Here is a 21,074-nt window from a genome sequence, read left to right as displayed (position 1 = left end):
AAAAAATAAATAAATAAATAACATTATGCTGATACCTTTTGCTTTTCCCAAATACAATGTAGCCTACAGGTGTAAGTGACCTTTCATCAATCCAGTTGCAATGGATGAACTGTGATGAACTGCCCTACTTGTGATTGTTTAGAGATTTTAAAGGTTTTATAACAATTCTACATCTTCTTTGGCTATTCTACAATCTATTCACCTTTTCAGCACCAGTAGGGTACTTTCTGTGCAGCCGCACACACACACTCAGGCATGCCAAACAAGCATACACAAAAGTTTCAAGAGTGGGGGATGGAGTAAAATATGGAGACAAATTGAAGTGTGATTTATTTTCGCGGAACGGATGTACAGGACTGAGCGGCGGTCATATTTTGTACCGCTATGCGGTACATCTAGTTAATGTCAGCTTGCTTATATTCCTTTACCTGCACTTTTAAAATTATTTCCATCAAGCTACATTAAACCATTTTCAATCATCAGTTGCTGCCTGCCTTCTAAAACCTACTATTTAGTGATCTAAATCCATTATGTAACTCGTTAATGCTGCGGCTGAACGACAGTCTGAAACGCATTACTTGGCGCCATTGGATTTCACACATGTAAAAGAAAAGCTAACTTTTATGCACACTTCACGCTTTGCACAAGCTACGCTTGATACTTTTCTCTATGTCTAAATGTTCACCCTCGCGACGCCTAACTTACATTTTACAATGCAGGGACTGTAACTACAGATATACTAGTTATAAATACAGTAATCGTTACTTTATTTAGGCAGAATAAGTTCGTTGTGGTTTCCAAGCTGATTAATGTTAACGCGTTAGCGGTCTTCCACTGATATACATGGCATTAGCTAGCTTTGTGGTTAGCTAGTGTATTATGAGCCCTAATTTAGCAATGGATAACGGTCATACTGCAAATGGTAAAACATACGCTTTCAAAAAATAACAGGCCGGGAGAGATGATAATGCTCACTGCTATAACTGTCACGCTATTAAAGAAAGACATCTTCAGTCACATTGTCAAAAGTTAAAAAAGACAGACAGTCAACTACACTGTAACAACGTAACGTAATTACTAGCTAATTCCGCTTCACTCTCGCTTATTTAACAGCAGCAAAACTGACATTGTTTTCACGAATTTTGTCATGCTTATTTGAGTTAAGAGAACTGATGGGGATGTTCTTTTAATTGTTATTTCAAGCAATGTATATCTCGTGACCAAATCACCATGAACACACTTCACTGATGATCTCACTCGCGGATAACTGGTTCTCTCTGCCCGACTGTGGCTGGATCAGCAGGTTGCAGGATGTGTGGCACGTTATACACGAGTGTTGCCAGCAGGGAGGGTGTAGAGTGCCCTCTGGTGGACAAAATATACAACGCCAACACTCATGACATGGTTGAAGGGTGTTTCGTCCGTTTTTATTTTACTTTTAAAGTATTCATTTATCGGCCATTATAAATGCCGATACCGATAGTTTGGAAAATGCCTAATATCGGCCGATAAATCGGTCGGGCTCTACTCCTCGACCTGTTCATACACAAGACGCTCAATAATCTTTGATATGGTTGAAAGAATTGAGACTGGCCTATAATTCCCAACATCAGCTTTGCTATTTTTCTTAAAAAGAGGAACCACCCTGGCATTCTTCATCTCGTTTGGGAAAACACCCTGACTTATCGACAGATTTATGACATGGTTAAGAATTAGGGCTGTCAAAATAACTGATTAATTTCGATTAATTAATTTGAGAAAAAATAACTGATTAAAAAAATAACGCAGATTAATCGATTCCGTATGACCTTTGACCCCAAGTCGTTGTAGTCAGTAACCATTAGACTGTAAAATGAAGGAGAGAGAGGAAAATGTGCTGACTGGATCATTGATTGGAACATTTACTTTTAAACAACGGCCTGATGGTGTTGATAAAAATAAAGTGTTGATTAAAATAAAGTCTTGTGCAATGTTTGCAGCAAGGAATTTGCATATCAACGGAGTTCATCAACTCTAAAGTCGCACATCAATGCAAAGAAATAGTGTTGACATTGAGGGAAGTGTTAATTTATTTTCATTGTGTCCCCTAGGTTATATCTGTGGCCTGAAATACCTTGTATGTGAAAAACAACTTCTTCCCGAAGCACTTTTGAAATTATTTCCTCAGCATATTAGGTCATATCATAGATTATTATGGCCATTATTAAAATAATAATAAAAGAGTTTTTGAACTTTAATGTCACTAATGCTGATTATTCAATGATTTATTTGAATTTAAAAATGTAAAATACTTTCACAGCAAAAATGTATGTATGTAATTCATTTGATTATTTTTTTTTAATCGATTGACAGCCCTAGTAAGAATACTTCATGTAACCTCAGCACTATCCCTAAGAAACCTGGAGGGGATAAGGTCCAAGCCAGTGGCCCTAGAAACCTGGAGGGGATAAGGTCCAAGCCAGTGGCCTTATTCACTGATAGGGTGGAGAGGCTCACTCTTACTTTATCCTCTGAGACAGGACTAATTGCAAAGGCGTCTGCAGACACAATTTTATTTCTATAGAAAGAGTTAAGAAATGATTTGCCATATTTATCTGAAGCATCTGGCAATTTACTGACCAGACTGACAGCAACGGTTGTAAAATACTGGTTAAAATGGCAGGCAATCTGACGCTTATCAAAACACATCTCATCTTCAATAAAAATCCCAGCTTTACCAGACTGATTTGGATTTTGCTGTTGATCCCATATCATTGAGAACTTTCCATAGCTTTTTAGGCTGCTTTGCATTTGCAGCAATGGAGTCTGACATTGCCTGTTGAACCTTGTAACTAACTTGGTTTCTAAGATAAGAGTTGTAGTTAGCTGGAAGTTTAGACTTTTTAAACTTTGTGAAACATCTATTACGTTGTCTGATAAGATCAACGATTTCAGATGACATCCAACAAGCACTTCTATGCTTAATTCTTGTTTCTCTCATTGGTGCGACTTCATCAAGAACAGCTATGAAACTGCTTGAACAAATCCCAAGCCTTATCAACATCATTACATTCGAGCACATCAGACCAATCTCTCTCAGATAGCGTTTGATTGAACACCTCAGCAGAGTACTGTTTGGTACATCTGTATTTGATTGAACACCTCAGCAGAGTACTGTTTGGTACATCTGTATTTGATGGAACACCTCAGCAGAGTACTGTTTGGTACATCTGTATTTGATTGAACACCTCAGCAGAGTACTGTTTGGTACATCTGTATTTGATTGAACACCTCAGCAGAGTACTGTTTGGTACATCATGGTCTGTATTTGATGGAACGATGCTCATTTGTTGGCTGAGATTTCATTTTTTTTTGTGTGCAAAAAACTGCATTATGGTCACTAAAAGACACATCCAACACACCTGATTGACATATCATTCCACGATAAGATACTAAAATTAAATCAAGATGAGACCGGCTATTTATAGACAACCTAGTGGGCTCAGTGATTAGTTGCTGTAAACCAGACACCTTGAGATATGAGAAAGACTCTTTCAGGCTATTCCATGGCAGAAATAGATTTGTATTAAAATCACCCATTATTATGCATTCATTCTCTAGGCATATATTGCTTTTACAACAGACGGATTCAAGGAGTTCGTAGAAGTCAGTTTGTTTAGGTTGGCGGTAACAGACACCCACAATGATGGGCTTGGTTTTAAGAAGTATTACCTCAACCCAAGCTGACTCCAAGACTATCCACCTGTAGATCGTGGCGCGGATTGAAAGTTATATCACTACTTATAAAAAGACACACTCCTCCGTCTCGTCTGTTGCGATCGCATCGGTAGATGTAATATCCTGAAAGCCCAACTTCACCATCTTGAATTGAGCTGTCTAGCCAGGTCTCCGACACAGCGATCACAGCAGCCTTAGAAGTAGATAGATAGATATCATCCAGTCTGGGAAGAAGACTCCTGGCATTGATGTGAATAAAATGCCCACACACACACACACACATGCATACACACACACACATGCACATGCATACACACACACATGCATACATACACACATGCATACACACACACACACACTCACATGCATACACACACACACGCACATGCATACACACACACATGCATACAAACACACACACACACATGCATACACACATGCATACACACACACACACACACCCACATGCATACACACACACACACACACACGCATACACACACACACCCACACATGCATACACACACACGCACATGCATACACACACCCACACATGCATACACACACCCACACACACACATGCATACACACACACATGCATACACAGATGCACACGCATACACACATGCATACACGCACATGCATACACACACATGCATACAAACACACACACACATGCATACACACATGCACATGCATACACACACACACCCACATGCATACACACACCCACCCACATGCATACACACACACACACACATGCATACACACACACACACATGCATACACACACACACACGCACATGCATACACACATACACATGCATACACACACCCACACATGCATACACACACCCACACACATGCATACACACACCCACACACCCACACATGCATACACACACACACACACACATGCATACACACACACACACCCACACATGCATACACACACACACACACACACACACATGCATACACACATACATACACACACCCACACACATGCACATGCACACACACACACATGCATACACACACACACATGCATACACACACACATGTGCGCACACACACATATTACACACGCATTACACATACACACACGCATGTATTACACACACACACCGACACTTTCCACCTTAGAAGGCCGAGTGAATCATAGTCTCTCCCATCCATACTGTCCTCATCATAAGTTATCCCTTGGGTTGTGTCATCAAAGACATCGGGGCTGCACATTTCCCGCACGCAACACCGGTTACCAACCAACGGGATATCTGACTTGTTCGCAAATAAAAAACAAAAACAAATTAGAAAGCAACTGGAGGCAAGTTTGTGCAATCAATTCTTAAGGTCACTATAAATCTTTTTGTGGCAAGTGACCCAGGTAAGTGTGGCAAGAGACTTCAAATATTTCGTGTTTGCATAGGTTAACTTACTGAATGGACAAGAATGTGTTAGTTATTTGGCCCCTGTTTTTACAGACTGTTCTGTTCTTCCAAGGCTTCTTCTTTCGCTGATCACTTTTGGTTTTTGCTATTCAGCTTGAACCGTTTCACGTAGAAACTTCTTCTATAGGACAAAGCTGCTATGTATTTTTCATCTTTGTAACTTTTTTTCTACTTGAGTTTTTTCTACTTGCCATAAGTTAATTAGGCCTAGTGTTGTGCTCATTTGCATATTTAAAATAGATTTTTCCAAGAAACTTGTACAATAAAAATGTTACTTTTCATGTATACTTTCACTGTTTGAGGTTTGATTGTGATAGGAGTAAAGGAAAACATTAAGCCCATTAGGGTGTATTTTGGGCATATGCGATTAGTATATTGCTCATTTACATATTCAAATTCATTTTCAAAGAAACTTGTAATACAAAACATTTTACATTTCATGTAGACTTTCATTGTCAATTTTATTGCGGTAGGAGTAAAGGAAAACATTAAGCCTATGCGGGTATATTTTGGGTAGCCTATTGGATTAGGGTATAGCTCATTTGCATATTCAAATTCATTTTCAAAGAAACTTGTAATACAAAACATTTTACTTTTCATGGATATGTTCATTGTGTAAAGTTTCATTTTGATAGGAGTAAAGGAATGAAATAACCCCATTGGGGTGCATTGTTGTCTGGCCTTATTGGCACACATCTCGGATTGATGAGAATTAAACATATTTACTCAACTAGGATTTCTTAGGACTTTTAGTATGTTGTTCTGGACACCTCATAGAAATGATCTATGCTGAAAAAAATATTTTACAATTACCTCTATTTTTGGCTCCAAAATGAGTTAGTTTGCCTGGACTAATAGAACCAACTCAAATTTCTGCAAGAAAATGACCTTGTATTTTGATGTCAGATACAAGGTGATCCGTTGTTACCCCACTACCAGGGTGGTTTGTAACAGTAGACAAAAGACAGAAAAAGAGAGGCCAAACCATGCAATGTGTTTCAAAAACATGTTTGGAGCATTGAAATAGGCCTATGAACACAAGGAAACATGTTTGGAGCATTGAAATAGGCCTTTGTATGTGTGTTCGCATGTGTATTTTTATGTGTGAGATGTATGTATGTGTGTTCGCATGTGTATTTTTATGTGTGAGATGTGTGTATGGGTGTGTATATATGTGTGTATGTGTGTTCGCATGTGTATTTTTATGTGTGAGATGTGTGTTTGCATATTTTTATGTGTGAGATGTGTGTGTGGTTGCATGTGTATTTTTATGTGTAAGATGTGTGTATGGGTGTCTTTGTGAGTGTGTGTGTTTCTCTGTGTAAATGAATATAAAATGTTGCACAATACACATGTGCCAGTGTTGATCAGCTATAACTGACAAAAACAATGGCAGAGAAATTACATTAAATGATGATTAAAAATGACACGTCAATCATTTTAAGTGGTGTGGGTAGGAGAGTATGCAGTTTCCAAGTGAGGTTTTGGACAGGTCCACCCCCACCCCCAATACTGAAGCATTCTGTGACATTTTTTAATACTCATGTGGGGTGGGTTGTAACTCATGTCATATGTGTTAACTTCCCCCCGACAGCCATATGCATCTTGCTGTATAAGCTTTGTATAGTGCTTTGGTTTATGCTTGGATGAAAGGCTATCGTACCTCTCCCCCACATGGTGACCATGAGCAGTGCGACAACAATGGCTTCAGCCAATGGCCAGTCTCTAGCCACACGACAACCCTCACAGAGGCACCCCTCCTCCTCCACTCCCCTCATCCCCCCATCATTTCAGCGGACCAAGTAAGTTATCTTTTAAGAAAACTCCATCCTCGTAAGGCAGCCGGGCCTGACAGACTGTGTCCAAGGCTACTCAAGGCCTGTGCTGCTGAACTGGGGGAGCCACTGAAGCACATCTTCAACTGGAGTCTACGTCTTGGACAAGTTCCAACACTGTGGAAGACATCATGTCTCACCCCCGTTCCCAAGAAACCACACCCCAACGAGCTTAATGACTTCAGGCCTGTCACTCTAACATCACATGTGATGAAGACAATGGAGCGATTGGTCTTAGGCATGCTCAGACCCCAGGTACGCCATGCACTAGACCCTTTACAGTTTGCATACCAGGAGAAAGTGGGCGTATAACCCTATTACCTCAACCTGTTCTTGCACTGAAATAGTTTTTTAATTGACCTTGTCTACATTACACTTTACTCTCCTATTTGTCTATATTATTTATGCTGGTCTCTAGACCTTACTCTTGCACTGTTGCACTGTTGGACTAATGTTGGACTACTTTTTGCACCTTCACCATGACACTCACTCTCTTGAGCACCTTGCCAGGCACACATAACTAAGGACTATGGTTGGACTACTGTTTGCACCTTCACCATGACACTCACTCCTTTTAGCACCTCACCAGTCCCGGCCCTGTCACTACAAGCGTCTTATGCTTGATCACCCTCAAGCACATTGGACTTTCTTAATTTAACTTATATAGTGTATTTAGTTTTTTTATCTGTCTTATCTTCTACTGTCTTATTGTACAGTGGAGTTTAGTTATATGTTTATACTTATACTTATGTTTACCATTTCTGCTGTAAGTGCATGTTGTGTGTTATGTCTGTATGCTACTGAGACCCTTGAATTTCCCCTTGAGGATCAATAAAGTATCTATCTATCTATCTATGCATCATGTTTTGCCTCAGAGACTACAGTTTAGTATGTGGCTGTATCTTCAATGGTAAAAGTACTAAGGAAATCAGTTTTTCCTTTGTAAAATTAGAACGTGTGACATTCTAGGTTTGACAATCGCCATGTGGGACAGTGGTGGCATTGTGCAAGTGCTGGGGTGATCACATGTCTAATATCTTATTCCTGTTTTGTGGAAATTGTGTTACAACTCTCAACGTGTTACAACTTGCAGGTTAACAGTGGGTGACACTAAAAGTGCTATAAAGAAGCAGTTAATAATTAGGCGTAATAAACAGCCAAATTATGTTCCTGTGTTTGCATTAAACTATCGCAGGAGTTGGCGTCGGCATGAAGTGGACACTAGCACGCTGACACAGCGAGTTTCGGTGTTGGCCAACTTGTCTGCAGCGGTCATGTGACGGAGGGCGGAAATGCTGACGAAAAAAAAAACAAAATGGTGGCGCCGAGTTAAAAACAAAACATCGGTAGAAGAAACAGAAGCGAGACGACACTTGGGAAATGAGACCAGTTTGCTGGATGTTTAGTACTGCTGCGTCGAACACATCTACATGATAATGTGAACTTGAGGAGTTTTCAAAGGATCTTTGAAAAAAAAAACGCGTCATCATCGCAAAACGGCGAAGCAGTGCCTATTTCTCAACGCATACAGCGAGGACGCCAGTAGAACTCATCATCGGGGTTCATCCGTAACCAGGTAAAGTTTGAAGTAGCATATTACAGCCAGGACTGCTCCACACTACACATGCCTTCAGACATTTTTTGCAGCCAGTTGTGTTTTGGATCATCGTCATCCGTGTTTTAAAAACAACTCTATCTGTCTGTGGAGTTCTTAATCAAGTAACGTTAGTTAAACCGTTAGCTATTATCTTCCGTCACACAGTTAAACGTATCCGCAACTAACCTAGACAACCAAACAACCTAGCATCCCCGTTAGCCAGATCATAGATGCATAGATGGTTGGACGAGTAGAAGATTGTGTCGCTCAAATATGAAGCTAGATTAGACTAGATTTAGGAGCAGTGAGGGGACGTTCATTGAACATTTATAAATTGAAGTCAACAACTGATTCAACATTACTGCCAAGCAACTCAATTTCGTCTAATTGACCAACTTTCTCCCGTTGCCTTTTGCAAACGGGTAACAGTTGACGATTGATGCGTGTGTTATAAAGTGTGTGGATCGCTGGAGGCCTCCGTTGCAAAATGTGTTGGGATGAGTCAGGAGTTTGAGTTTACGGAGAGCCTCCTGACTGTCATCCCTCGACTGGCCTGGCCGTGACGTTATCACCAGGAACTTGAAACTGCTGCTGCACAAGCTGCTGTCTACACTTTGATCTGCGCATGCACATTACCACATACTTAGCGTTCAACCCAAGTTACCTGTCCTTAATCTATGAGCACAATGTCCTCCTGATGATAAATCCATCTGCTCCGACCACGGCGCGATAATCTGATCAGAACAACAACTAATAGCACTCGCTATCGAATTCCCCCGCTGCTTCTATTGATTCAGCATCTCCACCGAAAACAGACGGGAGAGATCATTTAACTTGAGGGGGAAGTGTTCAGCCGTCTAGTCCGTGTCTGCTCCGTCCAGATGACGTCTGATGGACGCTGCAGATGGGAACTCGTTGCCACCAAAGGCGTCATTTGAAATTAGCCCTGCAGTGCACCTTGGTGTCCAGAGTATGTTGGTGTTGGACTCGTGAGGACTGATGATCCACAAGGCACCTTTTGAGCAATGTTCCTGAAAAATGTTCCCGTAGAAGTGCCCAGACTGGCACAGACAGACTGCCCTGTAGGAGTGGTCGGGCATCACTTGCTGTGTGTTGTGATGTTTAGAAATAAAATCTGATTAGATCAGTAAAGTTTTATTTCCACATGTTCTTCAAATATGTGTTACGGAGGATTAATAGCTTGCGGAATGTCTGAAATGAGTTGAAATAATTAAATTGCCTATTCTGAGTTCATAGAAATGCCTACAGATGCAACACACACTTTAGAAGTGGGCATATAGATTACAGTAATAGGATAATTGAATGTTTAAGTAGCCCCCATTGACTGATTTAGTGTATGCCTAATCCTGTGAACATTTCAGATGCAACACCATTGCCAAAACGCACATGGCATGGCAGCAGGTGAAAATGAAACACAAACACATTATTCAGAATAGTAGGTTTATATAGTTATAACTTGCATTAATATTTCTTAATTATGAAAACATGTAGGCCTAGTATGCTTATAGCCTTCACTTGGCCTCTGTTTTAGAGCTAACAAGAAAAAGGTGTCTGAACACTACTGTAAGGAGTGTTTTACAGTAGCAGAGGAGTTGGCCATCGCAAACAAAGTGGAAGGCCGATTGTGGAAGGGGTTGAGGGAAGCATTTGGTCGGATTCTGGTGCTGTGGAAATGTGTAGCCTTTATGTGCAGGGTACAGTAATATGACGTTCAATTCAACAAGTTTGTTAAAATGGTGATTTTTAATTTATTAGGCCTAGGCTATGTCCGATTTATTTTAGGCTATTCTTGCTCGGATGTTCAGCATACTGTAGGCTAGGCTAGTCCTATGTCCGATTTATTTTCGGACATACAGTATTCTTGCTCAGATGTTCAGCATCACCGATTAGATGGAAAACATGAATGTCCACGTAAGGGCATTACTATGACGGGTAACATTAGATACTTCTGCCTAGATCATCTGACAAAGATAACGAATTCCCTCGACTGACAATCTATATCTTCATATATATATATATATATATATATATATATATATATATATATATATATATATATATATATATATGGCGGTCTCTAAAACCCTCGAAGAGAGCTCCTCCGCGATTTGCTCCCGATGTCGTATGGATCATCCAGGTACACTGACATAGTCTCGAATTGTTAGTGGAGGGGTGGTAGCCTACTTATAAAGGGTGTGGTTAACGGAAACCTCGGGTTAACCAAGAACATAACCTGCTCGGAGCAGGTTTGAGATGCAGCGTAAATTGCCACGGCAGCATACCTAGGTTAAAACATATCCACCTTTCATAGTACGGGTTAATCGGGAACTTAAGCCACACGTGATCAAGTTACTCTCAAAGTTACCCAGATAAGCCAGTAACCCCGCTTCGTAGTACAGGCCCCTGGTAGCAGAGTTCTAATTGGTCTGTTTTCTGGTAGCAGAGTTCTAATTGGTCTGTTGTCTGGTAGCAGGGTTCTAATTGGTCTGTTTTCTGGTAGCAGGGTTCTAATTGGTCTGTTTTCTGTTAGCAGGGTTCTAATTGGTCTGTTTTCTGGTTGCGTAGCAGCAGAGCTCTAATAGATCTCTGAAGTTCGCCTACAAAAAAGCTACCATCTTTGCCCATATAATGACAGTGTTTCCCATACATTGAGTTATTTGTGGCGGCCCACCACAATATCAACAGTGACCACCACACAATGATTTTCCAGGTTGTACTAAATTGTGCTTAAATCTGGTTAGCATCATAACCATGTTGTGCTAATTTGTTAAAACTGTTGCATTCAAGTTAATTCTGCAAACCTGCCACCACAAATGGAATTCAATTCTCTGGGAAACTCTGAATAAGATCCGGTATCTTGAGATAATTCCAAATCCCCATAGGAACAAACACTCCTGTTAAACTCTCACGGGGACGACGAAATCGGGAATGCAGACGTTTTCCTTAACACACTTTTGTCCATTGCCTTCGATTTTTGCTACCCCAGAGCTAACTTGTGATGCAACTTGCCATTAAGTTGGTTAGCAATTAGCAGGTCTAATTAGTGTGTTGTCTGGTTGCGTAGCAGCAGAGTTATTTAATCTTAAACCTCAGTCTTATATATTAAGTGAATGTTGTAGTTTGAGAGCAAAGATTAACCGTTGTCAAATTCCTTGTTTGTTTATGCAAACCAGGCCAATAAAAATCTGAAAGAAACCTTGAATTTCTCCTTGGCGATCAATAAAGTATCTATCCAGCTAAAGCTGATTCTGATTGGTGTGTCGTCTGGTTGCATAGCAGCAGAGTTCTGATTGGTGTGTTGTCAGGTTGCGTAGCAGCAGAGTTCTGATTGGTGTGTGTGTTGTCTGGTTGCGTAGCAGCAGAGTTCTGATTGGTGTGTGTGTTGTCTGGTTGCGTAGCAGCAGAGTTCTGATTGGTGTGTGTGTGTGTGTTGTCTGGTTGCGTAGCAGCAGAGTTCTGATTGGTGTGTGTGTGTGTGTTGTCTGGTTGGTGTGTTCTGATTGGTGTGTGTGTGTGTGTGTTGTCTGGTTGCGTAGCAGCAGAGTTCTGATTGGTGTGTGTGTGTGTGTGTGTGTTGTCTGGTTTAGCGAGCAGCATTTCTGATTGTTCTGTGTGTGCGTGCGTTTTGTCTGGTGTCTGGTTAGTTCCGACTGGTTGTGTGTGTCCGTCCGTGTGTGTTAAGTTGATTGGTTAGCAGCAAGTTCTGATTCCGACTGGCGTGTGTGTGTGTTGTCTGAATTTAGCGTAGGCAACAGAGTTCTGATTGGTGTGTGTGTGTGTGTGTTGTCTGGTTGCGTAGCAGCAGAGTTCTGATTGGTGTGTGTGTGTGTGTGTTGTCTGGTTGAGTTCTGAGCGTGCAAAGAGTTCTGATTGGTGTGTCCGTCATGTGAGTTCACAGTCCTGACGGCAGAGTCTGGTTCTGGTTGTGTTCTGTCTGTTGTCTGGTTGCGTAGCAGCAGAGTTCTGATTGGTGTGTGTTGTCTGGTTGCGTAGCAGCAGAGTTCTGATTGTGTTGTCTGGTTGCGTAGCAGCAGAGTTCTGATTTGTGTTGTCTGGTTGCGTAGCAGCAGAGTTCTGTTGTGTTGTCTGGTTGCGTAGCAGCAGAGTTCTGATTGGTGTGTGTGTGTGTTGTCTGGTTGCGTAGCAGCAGAGGGGTATTCCAGAAAGGAGTTTTAACAAACACTGAGATAAAACTTAACCTCTGGGTTGTCTGAACCTGTGGCGACTAAACCCGAGCTGTCGGTTCCAAAACACCGGCTACCAGTTAGTTCAATCAACCCGGTGTTAGATAACCTAGAGTTGTGCGCGTTCACGGCGAGCTTATAAAGGCATCATCTATTGAGAGTCGAAACCATGAGCGAAACGAAGAGCACCGTTATTTTCCCGGTAGGAGAAGTCGAGGCTTCACGAGGAGAGAACTGTAATAACGAAAAAAAGAGCAATACTTGCCGCCCTGCGACCTTGCTTGGCAGAGAATAGCCTAACTGACCGTGGAAATGCGTACATTTAGGATAGCCTATTTAATGTCAAAAGCACAATTAAATAATTCCGTGGACATCACGTATTGTAGCCTATTGACTGCTTTAAAGGAGAATTCCGGTGTGATATTGACCTAAAGTGTATTGAAACATGATACCGAGTGTGAACGTATGTCTCATAGCCCATCTCGGCTTGTCCCCTGCACTCCAAAATCTGGCTTAGTTAGCCGATGCTACCAACAGCTTTTTTCAATAGTGGTGCTTCGCATCGGGTTAGCCATGCAAAATAAATCACTGTTTTACACCCATTTACGAGGCTCAATGTATCTCCACACTTCATTGGTAGACTTCCGAGGGCCCTGACATTTAAAACGAGACATTGAGAACTTTGAAAAAGACCATTTATACAGACAGTATCTTCACGAAGTTTAGCGTTTGCAGCCATCTTCAGGGCTTAAATTTCATTGCGGGTATTGCGCATAATTTGTTCAAGTCCCCAAACTCTAGCCATCATAATGCAGAAATTCCCGCATACACTTTTACAGCCTGTCTGATGACGTTAATATAGCCTAATCATTAAGTGGCGTGGAATGCGGTGCTATTGACCGGACTGATCAACTACCGAGTTGAATTGAACATAGCCTCATGCAGGCGCACACACGGAGAGAGAGAGAGAACCACTTTTCGCTTGCACGCTAAATAGGCTACGCTACCATGGCAAACTTTTACATCTGGAAAGAGCTCCTTGGTAACTATCCTGCTAGCTCAGGTCACGCCAACACTTGATCCCAGAAAGATTGTCTTCGACATGTCAACATTTATTGTATCTAATGACATAGAAAACATAATGATTTGCATACACATACCGCACTATGCACAACTTTTATTCACTAGCGACTATAGCCTAAAACCGTCCAGGTTGAAGGGGGGCTAATTACTCCATAGAATTACTCTCCGCGTATTTTCTTAAAGTGACAGGCACTCAATTACACCTACTCATCAGCAATGTGCACTCAATTGGACCTACACACCACATTAAAGATATGCCTAAGTGTTATAGGTTAAACGTCAATATGAGGCATTCAAATTACTAAATATGTTTAGCTACTAGTAATTACTAGTAAAATGCTATACTTTAAAAAAATGCATTATTAAATAAATTCACTTTATATGAATTCAAAAATATATGATAGCTTATGTGATGTGTTTCTATCATTTTCAGTGTGTGTTTGTGTGTGTGGAGAGAGTCAAGCAGAATCTAGGATGTCCACTGTTGTGAATGATCCCACTACAGTATTACTGATGACGTCAGGGTGGTGGGGGCCCCAAAATCAAACACTTTTTTTAAAAAAAGTATCGAAGTATTGAAATCGCAATTCTTGACTTGGTATCAGAATCGACCCCCCTCCCCCCAAATTGTGTAAATCCCCCCTACATGAATAACCTAAGGGGGGAATTCCCCCCCCATTTGAAAAATGAATTTTAAGCCCTGATCTTGAATTTAGTCACGATAAGTCGAGCAGCGAGGAAGAATGAACAGGTATGATAAGGGATCAGATTCCAAAAATAATTCAGTGGAAATGCATGGATTCCAGTTTTCAACTGGATTATTTTTAGTTTTCAACTGGAATCTATTTATTCATTTTCTATAAGTTTTCCCTTTTTTGTAGCCTACTGCACTGTAATTATATCTTCAGTGTGTCTGATGTTTTTTGTCCATCCGATGTCTGGTGAGCCAAAGGCAAATGTCCACTATGGTGTTGGCTAGCTAAGATTTATTTTATTCTATTCTAATCCATGCGTAGCCTAATGTAGGGATGGAGTCGAGAATGCTTTGCAAGTAGCCAAATTTAGGATTCAGCGGAAAAACTAGAGCGCTCTTGTGAAACTCGTTTGGAAAAGAAAGGATGGGCTATCATGTGATGTCGTGGTCTTATCGCCCTCTCACGGCTAATTCCATGGATAAATATTAAATGATTTTGTGCTTCTTTGTCAATCAGACCTTTTTTAAAATGAAACGTCATTGCGTGACAAGTGTAAAAATAGCAGCCTGGATGAACATAACCTGGTAGGGGGTAGGTTTTGTTCAGGTTAAGTTCAGAGCCTATGTTACCATAGTTACTTACATAGCCTGATCATTTTTGAGCTTTCTGGAACTGAAATCCCAGGTTTACAGTTTACTCTGGGTTTACATACCCAGTTACCTTCAGAGCCTATGTTGCCATAGTTACTTACATAGCCTGATCATATTTGAGCGTTCTGGAACTGAAATCCCAGGTTTACCGCTAACTCTGGGTTTACATACCCAGTTAAGCCAGTAAACCTGCTTTCTGGAATACCCCCCTGGATTCTAATGAGTCTTTTTTCTTTTGGTCGCTGCAGCAGTGATGGCAGACCCCAGTGCAGACTCCACCCCCTTCTTCTCTGATGATGTGGAGGGGGACGAGTCTGGTGAGGCAGGGCCGGAGTCTGAAAGTCCACAGGAGGAGGAGCCAGCCAGTGGAGTGTCCAATTGCAGGGCAAAGCTGACTGTGGGAGTCCTCTGTTTAATCAACCTGCTCAACTACATGGACCGTTTTACAGTAGCAGGTACACATGCGCACACACATACACACTTGTTAATACAGTTATCTCTTTTACAACCAAGCACACCCAGCCTCTTGGATACACACACACGCGCAAGCACCCACCCACACGTACACACACACTTACACACGTATACACACTTACACCGGATCCACGCATTTACCACACACTGCGTATGCACACTTTTTTTACGCCCACACACACACACACACACGTGATACCTGCGTCCACACACACACATACACATGTACACACACACACGTACAGTATGCAAACTTACACACGTCCATACACACGTACACACACACACATGTATGCACACTTACACACGTCCACACACATGCCTATACACAAGTACACGTACACACACACCCACCCACACACACACACACACACACGTACGGTCAGCTGATGATTCTTTTTCTCTGTACCAGGTGTACTTCCAGATATTGAGAAGTACTTCAGCATCAATGATGGGACCTCAGGCTTACTCCAGACAGGTGAGTTGGTGTGTGTGTGCACCTGTGCACCTGTATGCACCTGTGTGCTTGTGTGTGTAATTTTCAGTGTAAATTAACTCTCTCTCTCTCTCTCTCTCTCTCTCTCTCACATAGTGTTCATTTGCAGCTACATGTTCCTGGCTCCTTTGTTTGGTTACCTTGGTGACCGCTACAACAGGAAGATCATCATGTGTGTGGGCATCAGCTTCTGGTCTGTAGTGACCTTCGCCAGCTCTTACACACCTAAAGACGTAAGAGACACACACACACCTTCGCCAGCTCTTACACACCTAGAGATGTAAGACACACACACACACACCTTCGCCAGCTCTTACACACCTAGAGATGTAAGACACACACAGTTCTTACCCTTGGGTGTGTGTATTTTATTTTATATTTATATATATATATATATATATATATATATATATATATATATATATATATATATATATATATATATATATATATATATATAATATATATGTGTGTGTGTGTGTTGTGCAGCATTTCTGGGCTCTGTTGGTGACGCGGGGCCTGGTGGGTGTTGGGGAGGCCAGTTACTCCACCATCGCCCCCACCATCATCGCCGACCTCTTCGTCAAGGAGAAGAGAACCTCCATGCTGACAGTCTTCTGCTTAGCCATACCTGTGGGCGGGTCAGACACACACACACACACACACATATAAATATATATATATATGTGTGTGTGATGTGTGTGTGTGTATATGTATATATATATATATATATATATATATATATATATATATATATATATATATATATATATATATATATACACACATTATACACATACACACACACACACACACATACATATATATATATATATATATGTGTGTGTGTATATATTATATATATATATATATATATATATATATATATATATATATACACACACACATATCATATATCGCATGTGTATATATATATATATATATATATATATATATATATAAAACCACTTTTGAATTTATTTCCTCAGCATATTAGGTCATATCATAGATTATTATGGCCATTATTTGAACAGTGAAAATAATAAGAGTTTTTGAACTTTAATGTCACTAATGCTGATTATTCAATGATTCATTTGAATTTAAATATTTAAAATACTTTCACAGCAAAAAGTATATATGCAATTAATTTAGATTAATTAATCACAGAGTATGTAATCAGAGTATGATTAATTGTTTTCATCGATTGACAGCCCTTATAACCCCTATATATATATATTAAAAAAAATATATATATATAATATACACACACTGGCTGTAGCTGCAGTGTTCTGATTAGTTGTTTTGTCCTCTTTCCTCAGTGGTCTAGGTTACATAGTGGGGTCAAAGGTCGATGACCTCGCAGGAGATTGGCACTGGGCACTACGGGTACGTCTCATTTTCCCTCACTGAGCGCGCTCAGAACGCTCCCCCTCACTGAGCGCGCTCTGAAAGGAAGGACTAAAGACCTCTACTCTTATAATGAGATAAATGAAGTCATCTGGAATCTTGAGTGTGTGTGTGTGTGTGTGTGTGTGTGTGTGTGTGTGTGTGTGTGTGTGTGTCCATGCGTGTGTGTGCAGGTGACTCCTGTGTTGGGACTGGTGGCGGTGTTCCTGCTGGTCTTCGTGGTCCAGGAGCCCAATCGTGGGGCCATTGAGGCTCATCCTGAACACACACTCCACCGGACCAGTTGGCTCGCTGACATGCAGGCTCTCTGCAAGAAGTAAGCCGTGTGTGTGTGATACCACTTACTCACTCACTCACTCACTTCAATTCAAAAGTGCTTTATTGGCATGACAAATAGTTGGACATTTGTATTGCCAAAGCAATTATTACATACATTGAACACACAGGTATAAGACATGGACATAACAACAGACAAGTAATCTGAATGTATCAATGAAACATGTGCCTAAACAGGCATTCATATAGGCAGCCTATAGTATGAATTTTGAAATGGTGTTTTTTTTTTTTTTTTTTTTAAATGTTTTATTGTAATGTAATTTTTCTCTCTCTCTCTCAATTTCAATTCAATAAGCTTTATTGGCATGAATGTAAATTTTACAGTGTTGCCAAAGCATTCAATACAACAATACTAGTAATATAGATAATAATACAAATAATGATGATGATGATGATGATGATGAAAATAACACCTGGCTTTTAAATGAACAGAAAAAATAATAAAAACTATGGATTATTATGTTATTGATCATGTAACATGGGCTGTTCTCTCAGGATGTGGCAGGATTGGATGTACTCAGCAGCTAGGTGGACACAACTGTCTACTTCCCCCAGGAGGAATGATAGTTTTTGTTCATTGTTTGTGTCAAGAAATTCGGGACAGATATCTGCGATTTTTGTAAAATATTCTTCCCTTATAAGTTTATATAATTTGCATTCAGTTAGAAAATGTTGTTCATTTTCCACTACATCACTGTGAGCAGGGGCCAGCCAGGTTTGCCTGTGTCGCCCCTTTTCAAAAGCAAGGCTATGGTCGCTGAGCCTGTACCTTGTCAATAGCTTTCTATGTTTATAATTTGGAATTTGAGGTAAATATGGTGCCAATTTGTAATCAGATTTTTATTAATTGAAATACATTGAGTTTACTTATTTGTTTAATGTTATCCCTCCAATTGTTAAGGTAATTTTCTTTCAAGTTTTTTTCTAATTGTTTTAATTTTGAAGCAATAGTTGAGTCAGTTTTGTTTAGGCCATGTTTTTCAATAAGGTAATCTTGGGGATTCTTCTCTGGGATTCCATCTCTCAGCTGGGCAGCAGTGTGGTGGTATCTGCTTGGTTCACTGTGTTTTAGGTGATGCCAGAATTTTGCCGCTCTTTTGTGGATATTGAGAAGAAGAGGGAATCTTCCTAATTCAGCTCTACAACCCATATTCGGGCAATTCCTGTTTACTCCTAATATATTTTTGCAGAACTCTAAATGGAATATTAATCAATGTATCCAGATTGTTTTTATATTTAATGCCCCAGATCTCACTTCCATATAATAAGATTGATTTAATTACAGAATCAAACATTTTTAACGGGGGATTGTATTTAATTAATGATTTTCTTAAAATATAATATGTTTTTCTTGCCTTTTCTGTTAAATCTATGATTGCTTTGTCAAATTTTCCAGTATATGAGATTATTAATCCTAGATAACAATAATGTTTTACTTGTTCTATTGATTGTTTGCCAATTGTGAAATGGTATTTGTTAGATGTTGATTTGTTTTTGTTTTTTTTGGCAGATCATAATTTTTGATTTTTCATGATTGATTGGTAGGGCCCAAGTTGTGCTATATTCGCTTATTATATCAAGGCTCGTGCCAAATTGAATCAAATGCTTTGCTGAAATCTGTGAAGCAGCCAAATAATTTACCTTTTTTAGTTTTATTTACATGTTCATCAATTATTGTTTTTGTGTTGTGAATTTAGGATATTATTATTTTTAATGAAGTTTGTTAATCTGTTTAGAATTCCGCAAAAAAGTTTTCCAAGGTTGCTGCCTTGTGATATACCTCTGTAATTATTTGGATTAAATTTGTCGCCTTTTTTATGAATTGGAGTAATGTGGCTCACTTTCCAATGATCTGGAAAGTGGCCCGATGATAGAATCATATTGAATAATCAAGATTGCCTCTCTTAATTTAGTTGTGCTTTGTGCTGTTGAGTTGTGCTCAACATTTCATTGTAGATTCCGTCAGTGCCGCATGATTTTTTGTTTTTGAGGGATTTTAACTTTGTTTTTAATTTGCATGGTTATTGTAGAGTGTAATTGATTTAATTTGTCCTTTTCTGTTTGTTCAAGTTTTTCCAGTTTATATTTTAAGTTTTTTTGTTCAGGATTTGGCTATTTTTTTTCGTGCAATTTTTCAAAATGTTCTGTCCATTTTCTGCCATCCACAAGGGGGATGGAGTTTTCTTTTTTAGTTTTGTTGAGGTTATTCCAGTGATGCCAAAAGGTATTTCTGAAGGGTGTTATGATATTGTGATCTAATCTCTTGATTTATTGGGTCTCTGTGTTTTTTATTTGCACATATTCTCAGTTCCTTTCGCAGTGATCGGCAGTCTTTGTCAAACCATTTGTTTGCATTTGTATTCTTTCTTTTTTTAGTAGTATATTTTACTTTCTTTAAAGATCTTTTGGCCACTGTAGAAAAAATTGTTGTTAATCTTTCATTAGCTAAATTGATGTTTTCTTTATTTTTGAATTTGGTGAACAGGAAGGAATAGATCATGTTTTCTATTTGGATGCAGTTTAATTGTGTTTTAAATTGTTCCAGATTGTCATTGTTCAGATAGATAGATAGATAGATAGATAGATAGATAGATAGATAGATAGATAGATAGATAGATAGATAGATAGATACTTTTTTGATCCTCAAGGGGAATGTATTTTACGATCCATATGTATTTTACAGGGAGTGGGTGTAGCGCTGATGTAGATTGTTGGTGTTCAAGATTAGGGTTCTTTTGAAGACTAATGGTGATGTGACTATGGTCCGATAAAGGAAGCTGAGGCATCACCATGAAATAATTTATTTAATTTGGGTCTAGGTCTGTTATAGCATAATCCACCACACTGCTGCCCAGGGATGGGGAGTAAGTGAATTTGCCCAGAGAGTCACCCCTTGTTCTGCCATTGACAAGGTACAGACCCAGGGTTTTACAAAGTTGTAGAAGTTCCTTGCCATGTTTATTAAGTATATAGTCAAGCCTTTGTCCTCACTTCTTCCTGCAGGCACTCTTGGCTGGCAATCTCGAGCTGCCTGACTTGAGGGGGTTGTGCTGGAGGTACAAGCGTGTCAGCGGAGTGAGTGATGCTGTCAGACAAGATGGTTTCGTCTTTCAGCTCTCTGCTCATAC

General features: G+C 39.9%; 1 protein-coding gene across 1 annotated transcript in view; it reads left to right on the top strand.

Moving 5' to 3' along the window:
- Positions 1 to 8,284: 8,284 nt before the first annotated feature.
- The window catches only part of spns1 (spinster homolog 1 (Drosophila)), a 32,217-nt gene continuing 19,427 nt past the window's right edge, over positions 8,285 to 21,074 (top strand). The window contains exons 1-7 of the mRNA XM_048233935.1: positions 8,285 to 8,579; positions 15,482 to 15,688; positions 16,120 to 16,185; positions 16,300 to 16,436; positions 16,693 to 16,844; positions 17,523 to 17,589; positions 17,784 to 17,926. Of these exons, the coding sequence (XP_048089892.1) occupies positions 15,487 to 15,688; positions 16,120 to 16,185; positions 16,300 to 16,436; positions 16,693 to 16,844; positions 17,523 to 17,589; positions 17,784 to 17,926 (767 nt within the window). The 5' untranslated portion in view covers positions 8,285 to 8,579; positions 15,482 to 15,486. The remainder of the gene's footprint in view (positions 8,580 to 15,481; positions 15,689 to 16,119; positions 16,186 to 16,299; positions 16,437 to 16,692; positions 16,845 to 17,522; positions 17,590 to 17,783; positions 17,927 to 21,074) is intronic.

The sequence above is a fragment of the Alosa alosa genome, chromosome 22 (assembly GCF_017589495.1).
Source record: "Alosa alosa isolate M-15738 ecotype Scorff River chromosome 22, AALO_Geno_1.1, whole genome shotgun sequence".
Classification (NCBI taxonomy): Eukaryota; Metazoa; Chordata; class Actinopteri; order Clupeiformes; family Clupeidae; genus Alosa; species Alosa alosa.
This window is presented reverse-complemented; position numbering and strand designations above follow the sequence as displayed.